At 43.6% G+C, this 25,906-nt stretch overlaps 1 protein-coding gene across 2 annotated transcripts; it reads right to left on the reverse strand.

The window, feature by feature from the left end:
• Positions 1-17,292: 17,292 nt before the first annotated feature.
• On the reverse strand, positions 17,293-22,542 carry LOC125885712 (ladderlectin-like). Of its 2 annotated transcripts, XM_049571440.1 has the most exons (10): positions 22,471-22,542; positions 22,301-22,374; positions 22,057-22,101; positions 21,775-21,819; positions 21,221-21,289; positions 20,904-20,936; positions 19,042-19,133; positions 18,554-18,679; positions 18,315-18,408; positions 17,293-17,594 (listed from the first exon to the last, which is right to left on the reverse strand). In XM_049571440.1, the coding sequence occupies exons 2-10, from the start codon at positions 22,347-22,349 to the stop codon at positions 17,524-17,526; spliced, it is 624 nt and encodes a 207-aa protein (XP_049427397.1). In that variant the 5' UTR covers positions 22,350-22,374; positions 22,471-22,542; the 3' UTR covers positions 17,293-17,523. The 2 variants fall into 2 exon arrangements, with proteins under 2 accessions (XP_049427397.1, XP_049427398.1); XM_049571441.1 differs by lacking the exon at positions 21,775-21,819.
• Positions 22,543-25,906: the final 3,364 nt, after the last annotated feature.

Genomic DNA, 25,906 nt, shown 5'->3' on the forward strand with positions numbered 1-25,906 from the left:
CAGCGGCTAGTTAGCATGCTAGTTAGCCACCCGTGATGGTGCCACCTGTCACTCAAAGTGACCACGCCCTTAATTAATGCACATTTTCAAACCTTAATAACATTTAAACGGAAGAGTTAGAAAAAAATCCCCCCCCCCCCAGAGTTGTCATGAAAGGGGAACTTAACTATAGAGACCAAAACCATTTTTTGTACCAGGCTGTAAACATGTTTATTTCTGCTCTAAAGTTGGTCATTTTAACATGGGGGTCTATGGGGATTGACTCACTTCCGGAGCAAGCCTCAAGTGAACAGTCAGTGAACTGCAGTTTTTGGCACTTCTGCATTGGTTTCACTCGTCTCCCCCGGAGGTTGGGGCTTGGTTTTTCCTCTCTCTCTCTCTCTCTGTGTACTTGAGTATGGAATGCAATTGCTGCCTCTGATTGGCTTACACTGATACTTTATCCTTGACACACTCGGGCGTACTATAAGCGGAGCAGACTCCAGTCATTCGGGCTTTCATAGTCGAGCGCACTTCCGCGTTGTAGTTTCCTGTAAAAATGTCTGTGAAAAATCTCCGCGATGTGAAAAATACATGCCAAGCAGTCACTGGTGCGTGGAGCGAAGTCCGCGCGGTCGTAAAATCTGAGCTTTGCGCACACAGGGCTTGTGGACGTCCACTTTGAGTCCGTGCGGACCTCCGCAGAGTCTGTTCCGCGTAAGTTCCGCCCGAGTATGTTCGCCGAATGGTGATAGGCTAATAGCCCAGAGAGGGCGTGGTGAAGCTGCGACTTGTGTTCAGTGTGGCAGTGGTATCTCATGGATTTAGGTCAATAATAAATCAACCAAACAAAAGAAACACAAAGGAAACTAAGGAGTCTCTGGCCAGATATCAACTCAACAGTTAATCATCATAACTGATATAAGACAAATAACTGAGGACTCAAACTGAGGAGTTCCCCTCCCAAATGAAACTTAATTACAATAAATTCCCCAAAACAAAACAAGGGACTAAACTAAGAAATTCAAGAGAATCGACCAATAATTAAATAAGAAAATAAACAAAACAATTAAGCCAAACCTTGATTAACACTTACACATACACATGCACATACACGCGCACGCACACACAGCCCAGTCCAGATGAGTGGCTGAAAGTCCTGTTGGAGCTCGTGGCGTCCTACTGATCGGGAGCCCGGTCAGCACGAGCGGCAGCCACACACATCCAGCAGCACCACACTCGCAGAAGCAGGAGAGCGAGCCAACAGCAGGAAGCAGGTTGACACACACACGCAGCCGACAGCCTGTCCTGGACACCCTAGAAACACCCTAGAAAGCCAAGCGTAGCCAGGTCTGATGCTCCCAGACCCAATCATTCACTGTCCCATCTACAGGATCCCGCAGTCTTCCCAGCAAGAAGTCAACAGGGAGCCTTGCCTCCCGACCAAACATGAGGAAAAACAGGGATTCCCCAGTGGATTGATGCGGTGTTGTGTTGTAAGCGTGTAGTACTTGCGGTAGACAAGAGTGCCAATAACGCTTTCGTGAGGTAGGCAAAGTGCGCAGCAAGTCATGAAGGATGTGGTTAAAACGCTCACACTGACTGTTACCTGCAGGATGATACGGTGTGGTGCGGGATTTTTCAATGTTGTACAGATTGCACAGCTGTTGAATGAGCGCACTTTCAAAATTGCGACCCTGATCGGAATGAATGCGTGCTGGGACACCAAACTTGGAAAACCACTCCGTGACGAGCACCCGTGCCACCGTGGGCACGCTGGTCACGGGTGGGAATAGCAAGGGTGTACTTGCTAAAAACATCCGTCAGCACAAGGATGTTCTCTAGTCCATTATGGGTTGGTTCGAGCATGGTGAAATCCATCGCCAGGATTTCATTAGGCTCCGAAGCAAGCAAGTGTCCCATGAAGCTGCGAACTGGTGGCCCGGCGTCCTTAGCCACTTGGCACTGCTTACACGTTTGACACCAACGCTTGACATCGGACGACATCCCCAGCCAATAGCACCGCTGCCTGAGCAGTTCTAGAGTCCTGCCCACCCCCTGGTGGCCGTGATTTTGATGGACCTCCATGAGGACTTTATCCTTAAGTGCAGCTGGCAACAGCACCTGGAGAACCACTTCTCCCCCATGGGGGCGAGAGACTTGCTGGTACACCACTCCGGCCCGCTCAGTCAACCGCTCCCACTGCTTGAGAAGCACCAAAGCTGATGGGGATAACTGCTTGCGTTCTTTGTGATTCGGGTATCGTTTCTGCTGCCAAAACCCAAAGATTTCCTGGGTCACGGGGTCGGCACGCTGAAGTTCCCCAGTGTCTGCCGGCAAATGCTGCGACTGTGCCTGGTCCTAGTGCTGCACTTACCATTCCTGCTGAACATCTCCCAGCATCATCCACTTCTACCGCTCCTGTCACAGAGCGACTGGTCCTTGTACCCCGAAATAGGAAGTGCCCAGTGTTAGATCAGGTATAGGGCTAGAGAAGTGGATTGAGGAAGCTCAAGCTTGCATGAAGGCTCGCCACCTGTCCCCATTCGATCAAGCGTACTTTCTTTATGACCATTTAGAGGGAGAGGCGCGTGAAGAAATAAAATATCGCTCGACTGCAGATAGAAGTGATCCAGCTAAAATTATTGTGGTTTTGCGAGAGCTGTATGGTTGCTCCGATTCGTATGTTGCTTTGCAAGAGGTGTTTTTCTCGAGGCGACAGCAAGATGGGAAGACCCTTCAAGAGTTCTCCCTTGCGTTGATGGGTTTGGTATCTGCGGTGAAACAAAGCGCTCCAAGCGAGATGCCAAATGCAGACGTTTTGCTGCGTGATCAGTTTATTGAAAATGTCATCGATGGTTCCCTTCGCCGAGAACTAAAACAACTCGTACGTAGGCAGCCTACTGTCTCTCTGCTGGAGGCTAGGGCGGAGGCAATTAGGTGGGAGCAAGAGGGATTGCCAGGGGGTGTGCGGGGCCGAAGCCACTCAGTTCCTTTGATGATGGGCTTGCAGTGTGGTGTCCAGACTGCTCCTTCAGTGGCTAGTCCACCCCAGGCTGCAGAATTGCAGGAGGTGAAACAGATGCTGAAGCTCCAACAGGAACAGCTGAATCGTCTCACAGAAGCTCTTGCTCAGCTGCCGATCAATCAGCAGCGTAACCATCCTCCTTACCGTGGTCCGGTAATTTCCTGGCGGTGTCAGCAGCCTGGCCATTTCGCCAGGGAGTGCAAAAGGGGCCGTGGCCCTCTTCAACCTTCTCCTTCCAGGCGGCCAGCTGCTCGGCAAGATACAGGTCAGCATTTGGAAAACTAGCGCCTGTCGAACTGCGGAGCCAAAGTTCGGGGGGAGCTGCCACTGGCTCACCAGTCATGTTGGGGGGTGAGGGAGAAGCTAAGCTAGTTGGCACTTGTCCACACACGGATGTGGTTATGAGCGGAGTAAAGGTTCCTTGCTTGGTGGACACTGGGTCTATGGTGTCCACGGTCAGAGAAAGCTTCTTCCGGCAACACTTTGGGATTTGGGACCAAGAGAAACTCCGGTCTTGCCATTGGCTTCAGCTTCAAGCTGCCAATGGATTGCCCATACCATACCTTGGCTACTTGGAGCTTGATGTCGAGCTCTGTGGTAGGACTTTGCCAGGGTGTAGGATACTTGTTGTCAAGGACCCTCCAGCCAATGCATCTCCTCCTGCCCCGGGTGTCTTAGGGATGAACATCTTACGACGATGCTATTGTACCTTGTTTGGGCAACATGGCTCTGCCCTGTTCGTTCTCCCCACCGTTACTGAAGCACCACAGTCTGTGGTTCAGGCATTGCAGAGATGTCATCAAGCCTCTCTGACTTCCCCTTCTGATTTCATTGGCAAGGTCAAGCTGCGAGGCAAGAAAGCTTGCCGTATTTTTGGTGGCACTATGCAGCTTGTTCCAGCCACCTGTTCCGCCCAGCACTCTGGGACTTCTGTACTTTTTGAGCCCTTGGAGTAGGGCCTTCCTGCTGCGCTGCTGGCATCTCCAGCACTGGTTCAAGTTGAGGGAGGTACTGTGTACATACCCATTGTAAATGTGGGCACTTCTGATATGTTGCTTTACCCCCGTACAGAGGTTGGTGCTTTGCGTGAGGTTTGTGTGGTGAGCTCAACTTCGGGTGTTACGGAGGTTCCATCTTACCTGGCCACCATTGCATCGCAGGCTGCGGTTTCTACGCTGCAAGATCAAATAGATGCGATTGATCTGTCTGCTCTGTCAGCTGAGGAACAAAAGGAAGCCAAACTCCTTCTCTGGAAGTATGCTTCAGTCTTTTCTTCTCATGATGGCAACCTGGGTTGCACCAACCTAATAACGCATGAAATCCCACTTCTTGACGACACTCCCATCCGTCAGCGTTACCGGCGTATCCCGCCGTCGGAGAACGAAGTGGTCAAGGAACACATCAACCAGCTGCTGGGTGCGCAGGTCATCCGGGAGAGCTGCAGTCTGTTTGCTTCAGCAATTGTTCCGGTTAAGAAGAAGGACGGTAGCTTACACTTGTGCGTAGACTACCGACAGCTTAACAACAGGACTAGAAAGGACGCATTCACTCACTGGAGCCCGCTGGTTTTCCACTATGGATTTAGCCAGCGGGTACAATCTGGTTCCGGTGGCCGAGGCTGACCGACCCAAGATGGCATTCTCCGTCTCCCTTTGAACTGTTCGAGTTTAACTGTATGCCCTTCGGGTTGTGCAATGCACCCAGCACTTTTCAGCGACTCATGCAGCGGGTCTTTGGAGATCAACACTGTCAGTCGTTGCTATTGTATCTGGACGACATTGTGGTTTTCTCCTCTACCTTTCGACAGCATCTTGAGAGGCTGGAAGTGGTGCTGCAGCGGTTACAGCATGAAGGTCTGAAGGCGAAGTTGTCAAAGTGCTCGTTCTTCCGAAAAGAAGTGGGTTATTTGGGCCACGTCATTTCGGCCAAGGATGTTTCCACCGACCCAAGCAAAGTTGAAGTGGTAGCTAACTGGCAGCCTCCCACCACCATCTTGGCCCTGCGGTCCTTCCTTGGGTTCGCTAGTTACTACCGCCGTTTTGTGGAGGGCTTCGCCAAGTTGGCTGCCCCTCTACATCGCCTTGTCGCTGATCTGGTGGGGTCCAAGTCTAGATGGTCAGAACAGCAAGTTTTGGCAAAATGGACCGAAGGACATCAGCAGAGTTTTGACGCTTTAAAATCCAAGCTTACCACAGCTCCGGTCCTTGCATATGTCGACTATTCCCTTCCATTCATCTTGGAAGTCGACGCAAGCCATGGAGGCCTAGGTGCCGTGCTCTCGCAAGAGCAGGAAGGAAAGGTCCGGCCTATAGCATTTGCCAGCCGAAGTCTGAGACCGACAGAGCGAAATCCAGCCAATTACAGCTCCATGAAGCTGGAGTTCTTGGCGTTGAAGTGGGCTATGACGGACAAATTTCGTGACTACTTGCTTGGTCACAAATGCATTGTCTTCACAGACAGTAATCTGCTTAGCCACCTGTCCTCGGCTAAACTTGGAGCCCTTGAGCAACGTTGGGCAGCCCAACTTGCGTTGTTGATTTTGATTCGTTACCGCCCTGGCAAGAGTAACACAAATGCGGACGCGCTGTCTCGCTTGCACCCACCAAGAGCTGTAGATCTTGAGACAATTATCTCCGGCACATCACTTCCTCAGCCCTTGAAACATGGTCTCCAGGTCAGAGGACCTGTAGCCTGTCAGGCTGCTGTCCAGGCCCTGCCGTAGCTTTTGCCAGCAGACATTGGGGAACTTCAGCGTGCCGACCCCGTGACCCAGGAAATCTTTGGGTTTTGGCAGCAGAAACGATACCCGAATCACGAAGAACGCAAGCAGTTATCCCCATCAGCTTTGGTGCTTCTCAAGCAGTGGGAGCGGTTGACTGAGCGGGCCGGAGTGGTGTACCAGCAAGTCTCTCGCCCCCATGGGGGAGAAGTGGTTCTCCAGGTGCTGTTGCCAGCTGCACTTAAGGATAAAGTCCTCATGGAGGTCCATCAAAATCACGGCCACCAGGGGGTGGGCAGGACTCTAGAACTGCTCAGGCAGCGGTGCTATTGGCTGGGGATGTCGTCCGATGTCAAGCGTTGGTGTCAAACGTGTAAGCAGTGCCAAGTGGCTAAGGACGCCGGGCCATCAGTTCGCAGTTTCATGGGACACTTGCTTGCTTCGGAGCCTAATGAAATCCTGGCGATGGATTTCACCATGCTCGAACCAACCCATAATGGGCTAGAGAACATCCTTGTGCTGACGGATGTTTTTAGCAAGTACACCCTTGCTATTCCCACCCGTGACCAGCGTGCCCCTACGGTGGCACGGGTGCTCGTCACGGAGTGGTTTTCCAAGTTTGGTGTCCCAGCACGCATTCATTCCGATCAGGGTCGCAATTTTGAAAGTGCGCTCATTCAACAGCTGTGCAATCTGTACAACATTGAAAAATCCCGCACCACACCGTATCATCCTGCAGGTAACAGTCAGTGTGAGCGTTTTAACCACACCCTTCATGACTTGCTGCGCACTTTGCCTACCTCACGAAAGCGTTATTGGCACTCTTGTCTACCGCAAGTACTACACACTTACAACACAACACCGCATCAATCCACTGGGGAATCCCTGTTTTTCCTCATGTTTGGTCGGGAGGCAAGGCTCCCTGTTGACTTCTTGCTGGGAAGACTGCGGGATCCTGTAGATGGGACAGTGAATGATTGGGTCCAGGGGCATCAGACCCGGCTACACTTGGCTTTCTAGGGTGTCCAGGACAGGCTGAAGGAGGCAGCCCAACGTCGGAAAGAAAACCATGATCAGTCCGGTCAGAGCTGCTTGTGGTGGGACAGGCAGTGTTTTTAAAGGAGTTTGGTTGGAAAGGTAGTCATAAGATCCAGGACAGGTGGAATCCTGTGGTGCATCAGGTGATTAAAGCTCCCCCTGGCAACGGTGCAGTGTATACAGTTGCCCCAGAGGACGACCCTGCCAAGGTCAAACGGGTGCACCGAACGCTGCTTAAAGCCATAGTTGGGGTGGCTGCTTCAGGCGACACCCCTGCTCCCCTCTCCATTTCCCTTGACCGGCCTGCAGCGGCTGAGAGCTCATCTGATGACGAGGACTTGATGGTTGTGGTGAGGGACACAATCCCCCCGCCAGCTGGGCATCCTGTTGTAGTTCAACAGGCCCCAGCATCGGCAACACCTGTTGCCTTGACAGTTCGTTTACCCTCAGCTCTTTCAGCCCCCTTGGCCGCTCCTTCTTCTGGGAGTAGTGACACTGCTGTGCTTTGTACGCCATCATCATCCTCTGTGCTTCCTGCCCACTTGACAGTGCAGCCACCTTCTGTCGGTGCTGCTCCCTTAACAATCCCTCCTCTAAGGAGAGATGAAGCTGTCAGACGACGGACGGCCCGACCTACAGCTGGCCAACACTCAAATCTCCATTATGTACCCAGGCCTGCCCACGAGGTGTCTCAGGCTGGGTCCTCAGCTGTTCAGTCGAATGATATGTCTGCTTTCTTTAGACCATGGTCTTAGAGACATGCTCTGTCAGGAGCATCGTCGGGTCGACGATGAAAATTGGGGGGCGGGGGGTGGGGGTGGGGGTGGGGGGGTGGATTGTAGTGGTATGAGATACCACTGCCACACTGAACACAAATTGCGGCTTCACCACGCCCTGTCTGGGCTATTAGCCTATCACCGTTCAGGCGCAGGGGATAAAGGAAGGCCGTGTCCCTCCTCCTGATCTCTCTCTCTTATCCTGCCTCTTCGCCCCGCCCACTTCCAGGTCGTTGCACTCGCTGCTCGCTGCAGAACACAGGTATGCACACCTTAGCATTGTATTTACATTCAGCTGCGTTTTATGTATCTGAAACCGTAACCTTTTTATTAGGTCCGGCATCTCACCTGCAGTCGAGGCGATTATTCAGGGTGGTCTATCGCTGCCGACCGGAGCATAGCCTGCTGCACGTGGGATGCGCGGTGGCTGCCTTCCCCTGCCGCAGTGACTCTCTTCACCCCTCTCCCTCTTTGGGCGGACGACGGTTCTATCAAGCTGGCCACCAGAACACATGGACGCTAAGCTAAGCAGGAGCATTACTGTTTAATTATGGCCTTTTAGCCACGGCTACTGCTACCATTGCTACTGCTGCTACTACTCTTAGCCACGGCTACTGCTGCCGCTGCTACCACTGCTACTTCTGTTACCGCGGCTACCGCTGCTTCGTTGTTTTGCTGCTGCTTCGCCGGCTTGGACTGGGCTTTCTGTCGACTGCATGTGTGTTAACCTGCTTCCTGCTGTCGGCTCGCTCTCCTGCTTCTGCGAGTGTGGTGCTGCTGGATGTGTGTGGCTGCCGCTCGTGCTGACCGGGCTCCTGATCAGTGGGACGCCACGAGCTCCATCAGGACTTTCAGCCACCCATCTGGACTGGGCTGTGTGTGCGTGCGTGTGTATGTGCGTGTGTATGTGTGAGTGAATCAAGGTTTGGCTTAATTGTTTTGTTTATTTTCTTATTTAATTATTGGTCGATTCTCTTGAATTTCTTAGTTTAGTCCCTTGTTTTGTTTTGGGGAATTTATTGTAATTAAGTTTCATTTGGGAGGGGAACTCCTCAGTTTGAGTCCTCAGTTATTTGTCTTATATCAGTTATGATGATTAACTGTTGAGTTGATATCTCTGGCCAGAGACTCCTTAGTTTCCTTTGTGTTTCTTTTGTTTGGTTGATTTATTATTGACCTAAATCCATATTTGTTAGTTTATTAATTAATTACAATTTGTTTCCTTATGTTATGGGATATTGTTTGTTTTCTTTTTTTCTTATCCTTGAGCCTTGACTGTGTCTCTCCTTTTTCCCCTACAGCTGAAGGCCAACGGTGGTGGTGGTGGTTTCCCTGGGTGGTGGTGATCCCCTGTGTGCTGTGTGACCCCTGTTCAAGATTTGCTTTGTGTGCACTTCACGTTTTTGCTGTGTTTGGGGTGCTTTCCCTTTTCTTTTTGGACTTCACTCCCCCTTGTCACCCCCCCTACAGCCGGTAAGCCTCCGTCTGTATCCCCTTCCTTTAGTTGGGCTCTCTTCTCCTTTTTGGTTATTGTGCCAAACCCCGTTGTTTTAACTAATAAAATATTTTTTTTTATTATCATTGAACTCCGTCTCCTGCCCTCCCTGAGTGAACGAACCTGAGTGTCTTTCTGGTGATAGTTCACCTTTAATATGGGTCCTTGGGCCCTACCCCAAGGTGGCGTTGTCGGTAAAGAGATCCACTAATATATAAAAAAATAATCACCCCCCCTATATATATTTTTTTTTTTACGTTTATGTTTGTTAATAATTCCTGTTTATTTAACTATATATTTGTAAATACTATTGTTTAAATTTCTTATATTTTCATGTATCTTTCCTCTCTTGCAGGGAGCACCTGTAACATAAATAATTTCCTCTCGGGGATCAATAAAGTATTTCTGATTCTGATTCTGATTTTCTCCAGTTTCCCTTGCATGTGCTCTGCTGTGTGTCTAACCTGTGCCGTGTGAGTTTCTGTATTTGTATTGCATGCCATTTTGTTGTGCCCTGCAAATCTTGTGTGCCTTTATCTTGCAGTGTGGAGTGTAAGGTTGTACGACACGCAGGTGGTGGTGAAACACCCTGACCCCTGACCCTCTCCCCTCACTCCCCTCAACCTGTGGGTTTCTCTGCCCCCCTCTGGGATTTGGTCAGAGGCCCTGGTCACATATGTTAATGTACAATGTGCAATACTTTAAGACAAAAGTTGCTGTGGATACCTCGGGAATATAAAGCCAGGTAAGTGGTTGATGAGATTAAGAAATAACGACAAAAGGTTCTTGTTTTAATGAAATACGTCAGTTTTATGAGATATGTTGGTGACAAGACACATTCATGGAGACAAAGGAAAAAACATTTTGTGAACTAACAAGATAAAGTATGTTAAGACAGTAAAATTTTCAGAGCAGAGGACTGCAGAGGTTGCTGTAAACCTAACACTGGGTTTTCCTTTAAAGTAGCAGCAATTTACAATTGTCTAGATACATTTTATGTAAAAGGGCTCTTTTGTAAAGGAATAACATCCTGTACTATGAAGAAGCTAATGTCTGGGAATCAAATCTGAGAAGTAAAGTTCATCTGTTGGTGTTTGTAATGGGTTTTTTATGAGTGTGTGTGTGTGTTTTGTAAATGTGAATTTGTCATTGGAAATATCAAGAACTAGTATCCTTGTATAAACCTGTTTGACCCAAAAGTGCACAAGATCATACTGAGGATGAAATATTCTTCTGCAGGGCGTGATGAAACCAAATCTAGTCTTGAAAAGAAAGAAGTTTTGTTTAGCATTGAGCCCCTCATGTAACTTTTATCGGCCAGAACAGGTGTTGTACCAAGTGACCTTAAAGTATCTAAAGTCATTCTGCTATTCAAATCAGGTGATTCCAGCTTATTTATTGATTATTATCCTATATCTGTTCTATATCTCTATATCTGTATATTCCAGATTGAAAAAACGTGGACAAAAGCAACATACTTTATGGTTTTCAGAAGAAAAAAAAAAGTCAACACAAATGGCTCTTTTGCAGCTAGCTAACAAAATCTGTACAGCCTTTGACAACAAGAAAATAACTCTTGTTATTTTCTTAGACTTGTCAAAGGCATTTGACTCTGTTGATCACAACATCCTTATTGCAAATTAAAATTACAGAAATATGGTTTTCATGATATTGCTTTAAAATGGCTGCTTGATTATTTAAAGGACAGACGACAGTATGTCTCCATGAATAGGTTTGATTCAAACAGAGTTAAGCTACTTTGTGGAGTACCTCAGGGTTCCATTCTTGGACCTCTGTTGTTCTTGATTTACAAAAATCAATGTAGGCATAAAAACTAGGGTGTGAAAAATGCTTTATTTATTTGCTGATGCTACATGTCCAGTAGCTTCACATGAAAATTTTACACACCCAGACAAGAAGCAAATGATGAGCTACTGTCTGTGTCCAAATGGTTCAGATGAACAAATTCTCGCTCAATATATAAAAATATTACTGCATGACATTTTGTAACAAAAATGAAAAATGTAACAAAGATAAAGTAAAAATATTCATAGACAACATTGAAATAACTCAGGTTCCTTACATTCAAATTCTATGGTTCATAGCAGACAAAAAACTAACTTGGAAATATCATATTGAACTTGTCTGTAAAAGACAGTGAAGTCATCTGGTAATTTGAGTACAGTTTGGTCACTGGTCAATAATCCCTGTATTTTAACTTTTTATTACATCTTAATTTACCTTCATATTATGTAATGTAATACTGCTTGGGCCGCCACATGTCCCATTTATCTCAATGAGATTTTTCTAATTCAAAAGAAAGTTTGGAGAATGACTAGCTTTGTTAAAAATCACCTGCTTCTATCATTTTATAATGTGAACATACACCAGACTTGTGTGTTCATGTATTATAAGTATGCACATCTTAGTCACTCGCCTAGTGTTTTCCAGAACTTTTTAGAGTCTATCTCAGACATTCATTCATATTCCACAAGACACTCTAAGGACTTTTACTTTCTGTGTTGTCAATATTCATTGAAATACAGACAGCCATATCTTTGGAACAACCTACTTGCATCTCCACAAAAAACATCTACATTGTGGTTAGTCAACAAAAATCTGAAGAGGACTCAGGCAAAGACCCTTAACACTTCATTGATAATATTTGTTAATTGTACATTTCCATCAGTTTTGTGTTATTGCTTAGTCAGGAACTCAGTTTTGGCTTCTAAGTTCTCCTGCACAATGCTGAAACTTTTGATTTCTTTTTCCTGTCTTTTCTATACATGTATGTGCAACTAAACTTAACTAAACGAACCTAAACTAAGATGAAAAAATTGATGTAGTGCTAACTTTCAGTTGCTGCTGCCTCCTCAGACACAGGTGCTGAAAAATATGATAAATAGATACTGAACATAAGGAAACTTTCCATATGTGCAATATTTAATATTTCATTATCAAAACATATCAATATGTGTGTGTTGCATACAGTGTTTTTCAAAATAATCTTACAATGTCAGTAAACATTTGGTATTTCCGTTTATTTCTTTGTGCAACAAATGCATGTGGTTAGGTTAAAAAATGGTTCAGGTTCATGGTGCAGCTCTGAATTCACATTGGAAGTGAACAGCCAGCTCTCGGGTGAAAGTCAGGTTTTTTTTTGACCCGTCCACATCCCCTCCCACAGGTCCTACAGGCACTTTTCAGCTCCTTATATTACATTGTTACCAGTGGTGTTTCAAATGTCTGGCGGCGTTTTAAGCTGACGCACCTTTCACGGTGGTATGACTAGCCACTGAGAGGCGTCAGTTTATTATGCCGACAATTTATCACGTCTCCGTGAAAGTTGCCTTTTTGTGTCAAAATTAGTGACAAAGCAGTGGTATTTGAAGAGTTTGGAATGTGAACGGTCTGAATATTCTAGAGCTGTAGCCACTGTTCCACTAACTTCTTTAACCATGGCTGGTGGCAGGGTACAGCTTGGTTTGGGTAGCTTCATCCTCGTGAACACGATATTTCAAGAGTGCCTCAAGAGAATTTCTTCACATTTGGCACAAATGTCCGCTTGGTTTCGTAATGAGCTGATTAGTTTTTGGTGGTCATAGGTCAAAGGTCAAGAACAATGTGACCTTGTCTCTCATTCTTGTGAACACATTCAAAAACACCTTGAGGGAATTTCTCCAAATTTGGCACAAACATTCACTTGGACTCAACAATGAACTAATAACATTTTGGTGGCCAAAGATCAAGCTCACTGTGATCTTGCATTTATCTCTCAGGAACATGATATCTCAAGAACACCTGTGAGAAATTTCTTTTGAAATTGAAAAAAAGAAAAAGAACGAAAAAACAACAACTGATCATTTGGCCATAAATCAAGAATTCATATACTACAATTCATAAAAGAATTCATAAGAATGCTACAATCCTGACTGCATGGCCAAGCAAGACCATCTTTGTATCCATCTCAGCATTGGAAGAGGCACTGAAGCGAGCTTGGAGGGATCAAACACCAGCTAAGATCCCAAACAAATGAATGTTCTCTGCCAAGCATCCTGTTTGCCAACACACAGGTGTTGGGTAATAAAGTGAATGATCTCTGTGCAATCTCTCTTAGCAGCTGGAAATATTACAATTAGATTTTTTGGGGGGGATGAAAAAAGACGAACATTATTTTTTAAAGGCAGTGCATTGCAGAAGACACAACCTCAAACTTCTGAAACATCTACTATGACTGACAGCATGACAATGTGAAGATCATGGAGATACATCCCACCAAAGGTAAACCCTCCTCACTTAGAAAAGGAAAACTGTAGCCCTCACTGGCTTAAAAAAAGAAAATCATCAAATCACCAAATCATGGAAAGCCGGACACAAGCAACAAAGAATTAATGAAACTTGTGGCTTGATATGTGATGGATACGAGACCGGGTCTACGCAGGGGCAAGAGGGGGCAATGCAACCTTAAAGGGTTAGTGCACCCAAAAATGAAAATTCAGCCATTATCTACTCACCCATATGCCGATGGAGGCCCTGATGAAGTTTTAGAGTCCTTACATCCCTTGCGGAGATGGGCGGGTGGAGCGGCTAGAAAACCTAATGGCAGACGGTGCCCCAGACTAACGTCCAAGAACACATAATTGAATCCACAAAGTATCTCCATACTGCTTATCCATAGTGATCCAAGTGTGCTGCAGCTGCAACATAAAAAGTTGTTTCGAAAAACGTCATTTGAACTCTGTTTTTAGCCTCACTGTAGCCTGTAGCTCTGACTGCTTCTCTGTGCTCCGCATTCACGTGTGGGCGCCTGCGTGTGACCAGCGAAAGCATGAGCTTTGCTCACCCGTGTTTACATCACGTGACATGTGCACCGCACGGGGAGACAGCGGTAACCACAGAGCTAAAAGATAATTTGCACTACGGTCTTTTAGCAAAGGACAGCCCAACATGTCTGAAGACTTTGAAATTGAGGAGGAACAGCATTTCTTTGTTGAGCTGTATTTGTTTGAGCCCGAGTATATGGACGGAACTCAGGCTATTGGACGAAGCAGCCGCCGCAGCTCATGAGCCTAACCCTCAGCCAGCTGCAGAATACCGGAGTCGAGCACTGGAAACCTGGTGGTGTAGTTGTTTCAAATGCAAAGCAGTGCCAACAGATGAGGAAAGTCTTTGCTGCTCAGACTGGGAATTGGCGATGCCTGCACTTGAGAATCTGGACATCAGTACATCAGTACAGAGACGTGCATCACCGATCACCCTGAGCGCGCACACGTGAGTGCAGAGCACAGAGAAGCAGTCAGAGCTACAGGCTACAGTAAGGCTAAAAACAGAGTTCATATGACGTTTTTCGAAACAACTTTTTATGTCGCGGCTGCAGCACACTTGGATCACTATGGATGATCAGTATGGAGATACTTTGTGGATTCAATTTTGTGTTCTTGGATGTTAGTCTGGGGCACCGTCTGCCATTAGGTTTGCTAGCCGCTCTCCCTGCCGATCTCCGCAAGGGATGTGAGGACTCTAAAACTTCACCAGGGCCTCCATCGGCATATGGGTGAGTAGATAATGGCTGAATTTTCATTTTTGGGTGCACTATCCCTTTAAACAAATGTCTTGCCCCCTCAAATCAAATCCACCGAAAAAGGCACAAAACAGAAAAGCTTTCTCATCTATCTCCACTCTGTGCTGTGTGCTGGCTGTGTGTGATCAAAGACGGTGGATAAACCAAGACGGTCCACTGCGAGTCAGTTTCCTGTATCAGTGTCACGTGGGGTTCGTGACCACCACGCCCCTTTAGGAGACTAACAGCAGGTACTGAGTCCATTGACTTCAGTGGGAGAAATGAACGTGATTACAGATTATGGCCGATTCTTTCGCCCCATAGTCACGGAAGCAGATATTGGACCCATTTATTGCAAGCCACATATCTTCAGAACATTCCAACACCAAAATGGCAAATTTCACACGGACAAATCAGGAGAAAATTTACTTTGTTCAAGACCTGTCTCTGTCTCAACAACACACTCTCGCGAGATCTGGCAACAGAAAGCTCCTCTCTGGTGCTGAAATCAGTGCAGTTTCACCAAAGATACTGGATTAAAAAAATATTTTTCTTCCAGCGGATGTCTTAGTTACAACATGATTGAGCTAACTGGAGTAGTTTCATGTCGTATCCGACACCGGGAGGCTTTTAACAGATGACGTCCTGATGTTAGCTTAGCTGCTAGTGTTAGCTGTCCCTGTCAGCTGCAGCCACTGATGCTTTCTAGACATCGTGATTTCCCAAAACTGAATAAATACCACACATAGCAATACAAAACTGCTTTGCTAGCTCAATCATGTTGTAACTAAGATATCCGCTGGAAAAATATTTTTTTCACGGACCGTTTAATGAGTTATTACCTATTACAGACACCGCTAACGGTTAGCCCAGCTAATCTACGATAACCAAGCGAGGTTGGGGATACTCGTCTTTGATTGGCGGTTCTCCATCGTCTTTGATTGGACTACGGGGGACAACGCCTACTTAGGAGACCGGAAATGTATACCATTTCATACAATGGGGGTATATTGTAGGTGGGCCATCTTGTTATAATACAGTATCTTTGGTGTGATCTACTGTCTGCAGTCAGCAGAGACCCTCCCCCCAGTAAACACCCAATCACTGTTTAGTATGCAAATGAGCCAAGATGCATCGGTGTCAGATTTCTCAGTCTCAGTGAGGCAGAATGCAGCAGTAAAGTGAAGCTCTGTTAAACTCGTCGTAGCGTCTCGTGTTGTGAGATACTTAATATATAGTTAACAAGAAAAAACAAAAGTAAATATAGCAGTGTGAGCATAGAGCGTGAGCCTGTCAGTGCAAACGTTTCTTCAATCACACAAGCATAGCGAGAGATGAGCGCCTGCTGCATGTCACATACTGAGGACAAATGCCCTGCGTGTGCCAGACCCCGATGTAAAGCCCCACCCGCCTCTAGTTCTGCACGCTGTTTTTTGATAATCACAGTCACATTTTTACAAAGCTTTTATTAACTTTTCACAAAACCCCCAGAAACAACAACAACAAAAAAAGAAGAAAACCCCCAAACCAAAACAAAAAAAATTAAAATGTTCTGCTCTAGCCTGTATCTGTTGCGTTTGCTACTTCTGTTAGTTTGAGAAGTTTTTTTATAAGACTAGCTTTGGTAAATACTGGCTATAGTGAGGTTATTGTAATTATTAGGTTCAAATTTATTTCATATGCCTAGATGCCTAATGGCCATCCAATAAGATAAACTGTCAGATGTTGGTTGTGCCTGGATGAAGGATATTTTTATTTTAATTTTTTCTTAATTTTTATTTTATTTTTAATTTATTTTATTTTCCAGTTTTCCTCCCTGAGGCATTGACACCTTATTGTGGTCTGGGGGTTTGTGTGCCTCAGTGACCCTAAGAGCTATACCAGCAGGAGCTTAGTCTTCAGGTGGGACACCCAAGTTGGACAGGTCTTCGGGTAGAGGCCTGACAAAGTGTAATCCATTTCTTTAGGTTGGGGGTTGGACACACAGCTAACAACAACCCAATTCCATGTAGAAAACACTGTTATCAACAATAAAACAAGCGGCAAGCACATTTGAGACCACAGTGCTTTGACACCCTCTATAGGGCACTCACACAGCGTCCCCACATCCTGCAAGTGAGTGAGTGAGTGAGTGAGTAGGTGAGTGAGCTTTATTTGTGAGCTCTACCTATGGCGAAAATATGCTGGAGCATGATGTCCCCTTCACATTTATGACTGCCCCCTCATACATGCCTGCCTAGAACCGGGTTTGGGCGGATAAAATGTTGCCTACCAGGTATGAAAATCATTTGTGAGCTATCTAGCCTCACTTAAGATTACCAGCAATAACCCTGACGCTGACACAGAGGCGTACATGCAAAGTCTGAATTTTGAGAAGAAAGGATGTAGTAACCAATTTTGAGGGGTGTGACAGAAGAATTAAATGACGGGTAAGCAGAGTTGGGTAAGGGTTACTTTAAAAGTAATCAAATTACTTTACTGCATTACTCTTTTGAAAAATAACCAGTTACTTTACTGCGTTACTCCCTGAGTAAAGTAACTATATCAGCTATATCAGACTGTTCTTGTAATATAATATTCTGTCATGTCTCTCATATTGACACTGCTTTTTCTGTATACTGTGTTTTTCAGTATTTTTTTCCATGCCTTAGTGCTTTTCTTATTGGGTGTTACTTAAAGGACAAACAAACAATGTCCTATTCTTTCAAGTTTTTATTACAGAACTGCTGCCATAACCACAAACAGAAATGCTTTTACACAACAGTAACTTCATATTTAATCATTTAACACTCACAGGTAGAGTACGCAGGATACAAAAAGAAAAGTATAATTCATTAAGACACACAATAACGTTCATAAGTTGGATGCGAATGAAAAAAAAAAATCCTGGCTGATCCGTCTAAAGGCCCCAGATGAGAAGTCTGTATGTTAACAGTTCTCAGGGATCTTGGAACAGATGAAGGGAAAAGCAGTGCCACACCCGGTGTTACACCAACCATCTGAAATTTGATTTAAAAAAGAGAAAAAAATAAGATTAACACAAAATCCACTTTTTTATGCCAACAGATGATGCACAATTATGTTCACTGTAATATAACTTATTTGCCTTTTTCCACAGAGAACTAAGTAAATCAGCACTCAGACCAAAAAAGTGTGAAACATGAGTCACATTGCCTTGTACTCTGATGTACAAGTCAGTGTCATGTTCATTCAGATCTAGGCACTGAACTCTATCAAGGCATTTAAAATTAAGATATCAACTCTCTGAGAAAAGACATAAATCCAGGTATAACAGTCACACCTCTCACAGCTGTAGTTACATACTGTATCTAAATCTTATTTGGACTTGTAATTGGAAAAGAGACAGACAGCCTGTAGTAGTCCTGGTCATAATTATATGTGAGTGAAACCTGAGCTGTTACAGCATGGTGTAGACAGCTGTACTAATTATAACTGGGATGGGAAAAATAATCTAATATCATAGTCAAATTTGACATAAATATATAAATGTGTCTGATGTTGCCCTCTTCAGCAAAAGAGTCAGGCCACACTTTGTGAGCGTAGTAAATTTTATCTGAACTAACATATTAGCTAATGTTACAGTTATATTCTCTTCACGTTATATTTACTGTTTGAAAATAAGATGAGAAAACAGGAAAAAGTAGCAAAAAGTTGTTGATGGCCCTGACCCTGACCCCAAAGCGAACAGGTGGACTTACGGTTGCTGCGTAAGTAGATGCAGGGGTAGCTGCTGGGGGAGGGGAGTGAGTACAAGCTGGTGAAACCCTCCTGGTCAATCCACATCCACTGGCCCTAAGAGACAAAGAACATGAGTGTAAAGATGTCTTAGTCTCTTCATTTGCTCTCACATCAGTTTTGTGTGAGCCTAGACCCCCTTTGGACCAGGTCCTGGGCTTGATCTGGACTGACTGAGTGGTGTCTCTTCATAAATCCATACCTGCAGGTAGAGGCCTCCCAGCCATGTGGAGGTCAAACCGTGTAGTTGTGTCATCTGCTGGAGGAAGCTGTACTCTGCTGTGTTGGTGGCCGAGGCCAGGTGGGCACCCAGGATGTTGCAGTGCTCCTGTCAGACAGAGGATGCAAATAGGAATCTTTGTGACTAAACAACTAAATAATTGTTTCATTTCATTTCTGCATTTTCTTCCTCCAAATGACTTGTCTTTAGCTTTGATGTGAAAAGCTCATCTTTTCATGGACTGATGGTGACACACTGACTGACCTACTATCACCATCCTGATGCTCCATGTTGTGGAACATGTTGCATTCATCATGTGTGTCAATGGTAAGTTCTACACTCGCTTAACTGAATTAATAACAAAGTCTATCAGATGACAGGAAAAGCTACGACTTCAACCACATTGTTCACAGTGTGTACAAGCTCAGTGTTCTCACAATAACAATGTATAAGTGTGATAGTAGCAGTACCTTAGCACTGTACCAGGTCTTGGAAGTAGAGATGACCACGAAGCAGCGAGAGCCATGCTGTAACCAGCCTCTTGGACAGAAGTTGAAACGAGCTACAGACAGACAGAAGAGAGAAAACACTGACTTCAACAGAGCAGTTTCACGGACTGAAATATTTAGAGAGAGGTGTTTGCTTTTTATTTTTGATTTGTCTTGTTTGGTGTCGTTGTTTCCATGATGACCTCACTCATTAAGGAACATAAAGAAAAGAACAGTTGCAATGTGTTTTTTTGTTTGTTTGTTTGTTTGTTTTTGTAAATATTGGTCCTTCCTTAGCTCAGAATTTGGTAAATACAGATGATTGCTGTTTGACCCCCCCATATCTCTGAAGAAGTGCATAACATCATACTGAGGATGAAAGTGTCTTCTGCAGAGCATGATGAAATAAGATCTAGTCTTTATCGCTCAGAACAGGTGTTGTACCAAATGACCTTGAAGAAGCTAAAGTCATTCTGCTATTCCAATCAGGTGATTCCAGCTTATTTACTAATTATCATCCTATATCTGTTTTACCATGTTTTTCTTAAGTTCTTGAAAACCTAGTATATTCCAGAATGAAGAAGTATATGGACAAAAGCAACATACTTTATAGCCATCAATATGGTTTTCAGAGAAAATGTCAACACAAATGGTTCTTTTGCAGGTAGTTCACGAAATCTCTACAGCCTTTGACAACACAAAATAACTCTTGTTATTTTCTTAAACTTGTCAAAGGCATTTGACTCTATTGATCACAACATCCTTATTGCAAAATTACAGAAATATGTTTTTATGATGTTGCTTTAAAATGGCTGCTTAATTATTTAAAGGACAGACGACAGTATGTTTCTATTTAGGTTTAATTTCAGGTTTAATTCAAACAGAGCTAAGCTACTTTGTGGAGTACCTCGTGACTCTATTCCCGGACCTCTGTTGTTCCTGATATACATAAACAACCTAACTAGGGTGTGAAAAATGTACTGCCTTATTTATTTGCTGATGCTACATGTCTGGTAGCTTCACATGAAAATTTTACACACCCAGACAAGAAGCAAATGAAGAGCTATTTCCAAATGGTTCAGATAAACAAATTCTCGCTCAATATATAAAAATGTGACTTCATGATATTTTGCAACAAAAATGAAAAATGTAACAAAGATAAAATAAAAATATTCATAGACAACATTGAAATAACTCAGGTTCCTTACATTCAAATTCTGTGGTTCATAGCACACAAAAAAACTAACTTGGAAATACCATATTGAACTTGAAGTCAGCTGGTAATTTGAGTACAGTTTGGTCACTGGTCAATAATCCCTGTATTTTAACTTTTATTACATCTTAATTTAACCTCATATTATGTAATGTAATACTGCTTGGGCCGCCATGTCCCATTTATCTCAGTAAGATTTTCTAATTCAAAAGTTTTGAGAATGACTAGCTTTGTTAAAAATCACTTGCTCTCTTTAGAAAGATCAACTTTCTTATGGATCAACAATCTTACTCATGACTCGCCTAGTGTTTTCCAGAACTTTTAGAGTCTATCTCAGACATTCACTCATATTCCACAAGACTCTAAGGACTTTTACTTCCTGTGTTGTCATCAATATTCATTGAAATACAGACGACCATCTCTTTGGAACAACCTACTTCCATCGCCACAATCAACATCTACATTGTGGTTTTGTCAACAAACATCTGAAGAGGACTCAGGCAAAGACCCTTAACACTTCATTGATTCATTTGTAATGTATTTCAGCTTTTAAATACCATATTTTCCCTTGTTAATTGCAAATAAAATAAACCAAACTTAACTAAGATAAAAACAGTGATGTGGCTCTTACATTCAGGTGCTGCTGCTTCCTCAGACACAGGTGCTGGAAAATATAATAAATAAATGAATAAATACATAGAACGCTGTACGTAAGTCTCTATAAATACATGCAATATATTTCATTATCAAAATATGTCAGTATGTGTGTGTTTCGTTTTCTTATGTGCATGTTGTTTAAAAACATCTTATATAACTTATAGTACAACAACATGTGGAACAGCTGGGAGTACTTGAGTATAACTGATAAATGTGTTTCACCACTTAATTGATTATTAATAGCAGCTACACAACATATTGTTAAGAGTGACGTGTGTCCTTTGTGATTACCATTTCTGGGAACAGGGACAAATTCTTCTGGCACAAGTACTTCCTCATCCTTCATCATCTTGTCCATCTCTGAAACATCAACAGATTCATCAGAAATCTTTTTAGTTGAGAGTTTTTGACATTACAGAATGTCGCAACTACAAAATGTCAAGCATGTCCAGTGTAAATCATATTAACATGGAAGTGACAAAAGTTAAAACTAGTCAAAGCATCTACAGCTATGCAGCTCTGTGAGGCTGTGTTTGAATACACCTGTGCTTTGACCTAAATGCTAACGTCAACATGCTAACATGCAGATGTTTAGCAGCTATTTTTACTCTGTTCACTATTCTAGTTTAGTGTGTATCATGCTAACATTAACTAATTGGTCCCTCCACCCATATCGCATGTGTGAGTAATGAAGAAGGCCTACATACAAGTTCTGACGAGACCGATGAAGTTACAAATGTCACAATTTGACATTTAATATTCTCACATGGCTGTCACAGTACAGGCTAAATAAAACATGAAACCAAATAGAAAAACTCTGCAGGATATTTAAAGAGGACACTAACCAGGTGCAGCAACAACCTCTTCCTTCAGGACCTCCACTGCTGCTTCTGTGAATGAATCACATTAATGTTAGTGTTAGATAGACAAGTGCAGTGTCTGTTCAAAACATGCTCCCAACAGGCCGATTACCCGCCCACAGAGCTGTTGTGTAAAGTAGATCAGATGAATGGTTCTTTAGATGTGCAAGAACATACAGACAGACAGACAGACAGACAGAAATTGCTTTATTGTGAGATGTAGATCTTATTGTCTGTGTGTGTAAAGCAAAGACCTTCAATACTGACCTGGAGCCTTCGCTTCGTTTGTCTTCTCTCCCTCTGGTTGTGGAGCTGCAGGTAAAAACACAACACTGTCAATCAATCAATCAATCAATCAATCAATCAATCAATCGTGTGTGTGTGTGTGTGTGTGTGTGTGTGTGTATGTGTGTGTGTGTGTGTGCACCATGTTAGAGTCTTGCTGATTGACAGATGAACACATGGATGACAGTGTGTGTGTTCTGTCTAAATGGTCTGTGTTGAATCTGACCTGCAAATGCAGCACAGAGGAGAATGGAGAGGACCAGGACAGTCTTCATGGTGATGATCAACTGATCAACTGTTCTGTGTGGAGAAAAAACAAACAGCCAATAAATATTCAGACAGAGAGCAGAACCATGAGCTCCACTGAAGAGAGGAGAGATACAGCAGGTGTCTTACCTGTCAGGTAAATGTGAGGTGATGTTATTCAGGTATCAGCTGAATGATGCAGTGATGATGAGGGGATCCCTGCTCTTTATATACACACACCTGAAGCACTGAGTCACGTTCATGTGGCAGAACGTGCCAATGTTTATCTATGACTCAGTCCTGTATGTGGGAAGATGATTGCAGCATGCACATAAAGATATGAAGCTGATCATTAATCTGTTTCCTGACAGCATGTAAACAGTTTTCACAAACCTCTTCCTTGTTGTTGTGATTTCATATCAGGTTAATGGTTTAAAAGAATTACAGTCAAACTGGGCTGGATATTTAGTTACAGTAAGTGTGTCAGCTGTGTGCTCTGACCTTGTATTTTAAAGGACATATGAACAATGGTGATACGCTATACAAAATTCATCATTATAAAGTCCTCATTATGTAGGAGGAATGGCTTCACAAACCTCTTCCTTGTTGTTGTGTCAGTGTTATATTACTATACATGATATTATTGGATCATTATTACTGATCATCAACATGTAACATTTTAGTCCTGCAGCAGATTGTGGTGGAGCTGTTTTTTTTAAACACTCTGTCAAACTGTTGAGCACTTTAATCTATAACTGTGTGTCATATTCTGGAGCTGTAGCCACTGTTCCACTAACTTCTTTAATCATGGCTAGTGGCAGGGTACGGCTTGGTTTGAGTAGTGCCACCAAGAACTGTGTTAGTCCCACCATGGAATAACCAAGAAAATTACAGAGCAGAATAAACCAACACCTTCCATTTTCATTTTGGCTTACTTCTGAATGTTACACTGTCCTTTTTGTGTCTTCTGTGTGTCATAAAGTCTATAAAGTCTATAAAGAAAACAATCAGTGGTGAAATTCGTTTCAAGACACTTCAGGTAAACGAATAATCCTTCAAAAATGTTTGATTTGAGAGCACATACCTCCTCCACCGTAAATCATCACCACATGATTCCTGAGCGGTGCACCGCTGCTGCTCACTGCTCCCTTAGGTGATGGGTCAAATGCGGAGAACAAATTTCACACACTCAGGTGTGTGACAATCAGTGGGACTTTAACTTTCACTTTAAATCACCGTAGGCCTTGATGCTGCTCTGATGGTCCTGCAGCGCAGTCACTCACCTTAGCTTATTTGGATCGAGCAACTGGGTGATTTATTCATGCGTAGTAATGATTATGCCTACTGATAAAACGCACTCGTCATTTTCAGTTCTTCATTAACAGAAATTAGCTGATGTTTGTATCAAAATAGGCTATATATCATGAATTACTAGAAAACAAATACATTCTATGTCAAATCAAGATGTTCAGCAGCAGTGAGCACCCCCATATTGTCAGAATGGCATGGTCTTGTTTCATAATCACATTTTGCAATGATTCGAGACTGGCAGTCAAATCAGACTTCTCCGAATTGAATCACCGAATCATCGACTATTTGGGGTCACCCCTAGTATGGTATTTTAAACAACCTGTTCACATTCTTAAGTTGTCAGATATTGCTGCTTTGCTGTCGACTTTCATGCCTTTACAATTTTGCACTAGGTACCTTTCGGCATCTGCTGTTTACAATCCAGGATGCCGCAACTAACACAGGGATGTTCACAAAAGCACATGGTTATGTTTAGAAAAAAACAACATGGTTTGGCTCCACAGTCATAGGAGAAGCGAACTCTAGCCTCCTGGGTGAAAATCCAGGGTTTGCTGGACTTATCCACCATCCCTACTGCTGGCCCTGTCAGGACTTTCCAGCTCCTTCTATTATATTGTTACTGGCAGTGTATCATACCACCATGACAGGCGCCATCCGACTGTAATGAACTGACATTGTCTGTCTAGCCAACCACTGGCGTATCATTACACTGCAAAAGGTTCCATCCGACCACATTACACACTGACACCACCTGGTGACATATCATACTGCCACAAAAGGTGGCTTTTGGCGTTGGTGTTTTAGCTAAAATCACTGACAAAGCTGCGGTATTTGATGACTTTGGAATGAAAACAAGCTGGTTTTAAAATTTTGTTCCATGTGCCTCTTTTTCACTTTGAGCACCTGCCCCTCTCAAGGTCTCTGAATGACCCTGGTGATATCTCTGTCCACATGTGAAGTATTCTAGTAGAATAAAAAAAGCCTAAAGTCTGTTTATTGTTCCTGTAAGTCTCCAGTGGATTATCTTATCTTACATTACTGCCTCAATCAAAGATGCAGAACTACTTAATAGTAAATAAGACACAGTTTTATTGTCTCTTTCTCAATTGCTTACCAACATTTATGAATACACAGACTCTTGTTAATAATTTCAAGTGATAAAACTAGAGTCCGCTTCAACACTGATGTCTGGCAGCTGGGAATGTTACTGTTCCTGCAGTGGAAAAAAGCTACCTGGGTTCCCAACATACTGTCATTGTTTTATTCCTGTCACTCTGGAGGAAATGTACCCACTTTGTTCACTGATTGGGGCTGCGCAGGGCTGCATTAAGTAAAACATGATGTCATATACACCAATCAGGATTAGAGAATTCATGTCCTCAGGAGACCGATAAAAATGGGTAAATTACGTTACACACAGTGGCGGCGGCGACGGCAGAGTATTACTCTTGGCTTTATTATGGTGGGCCTAATCCATACAGTGGCAGGGCTCATATCAATGTCAGAATTTCAACATGCATACATACACAATACAATAGCACCCCTCTCAACAGCTAGAAATACAGTGCATTAGTTAGACTACTCTGGGTTAAATGGTTACACTGACTCCTCTTTCACATGCAAAATTACATAGAAAGAAACACATGTGGACAGTCGCTACCAGAACTGGGACCAAGTCATTGTTTTGTAAATAGGTCTCATGTTACGGGGCGGCAGCAAGCAGCAGATGTAACATCTCAAGTTTTGAACTCAAGTCCCAAGGCAAGTCCCAGTATAAGGCAGGCTGGTCCCAAGTCAAGTCCCAGGTCAAGACAGACAAGTCCTGAGTCAAGTCCCAACTCAAGACAGGCAAGTCCTGAGTCAAGTCCCAAGTCCTACACTTTGAGTTTCAAGTTCTAATTCCTATGTCACTAAATGTAATGCCATTTTAACACCACAGTAATAATATATTAAATTAAGAGAGCACATGCATGATTTTTAAAATTTGTATTTAAAAAAAAAAAGTGAGTACAACAATAACATTATAACAGAAGCAAATAGCACCAAAAACAAACAAACTGAACAAAAACATTAGATATATCACAGCTTAAAATAGAGTATATGCTTTCAGCATAAAAACAATTGTCCTCGACTGTACAGTCTCCTCATGTTTTCAGTCTCTAATATACTCTGGAGCAAGATTATTAAAAGCTTTACAGGTGAGAAGAGGAATCTTGAATTGAATCCTAAATCTGATTGACAGCCAGTGAAGTGACATCAGAGGCAGGGTTATTCA

Source organism: Epinephelus fuscoguttatus, linkage group LG3, assembly GCF_011397635.1.
Source record: "Epinephelus fuscoguttatus linkage group LG3, E.fuscoguttatus.final_Chr_v1".
Lineage (NCBI taxonomy): Eukaryota > Metazoa > Chordata > Actinopteri > Perciformes > Serranidae > Epinephelus > Epinephelus fuscoguttatus.

Coding starts and splice junctions, on each gene's coding strand:
- LOC125885712 (XM_049571440.1), bottom strand. CDS start 22,349: ATGAAGACTGTCCTGGTCCTCTCCATTCTCCTCTGTGCTGCATTTGCA. Junction 18,680..19,041: donor AGACCTGGTACAGTGCTAAG/GTACTGCTACTA, acceptor TCTGTCTGACAG/GAGCACTGCAACATCCTGGG. Junction 18,409..18,553: donor TGGGAGGCCTCTACCTGCAG/GTATGGATTTAT, acceptor TTTGTCTCTTAG/GGCCAGTGGATGTGGATTGA.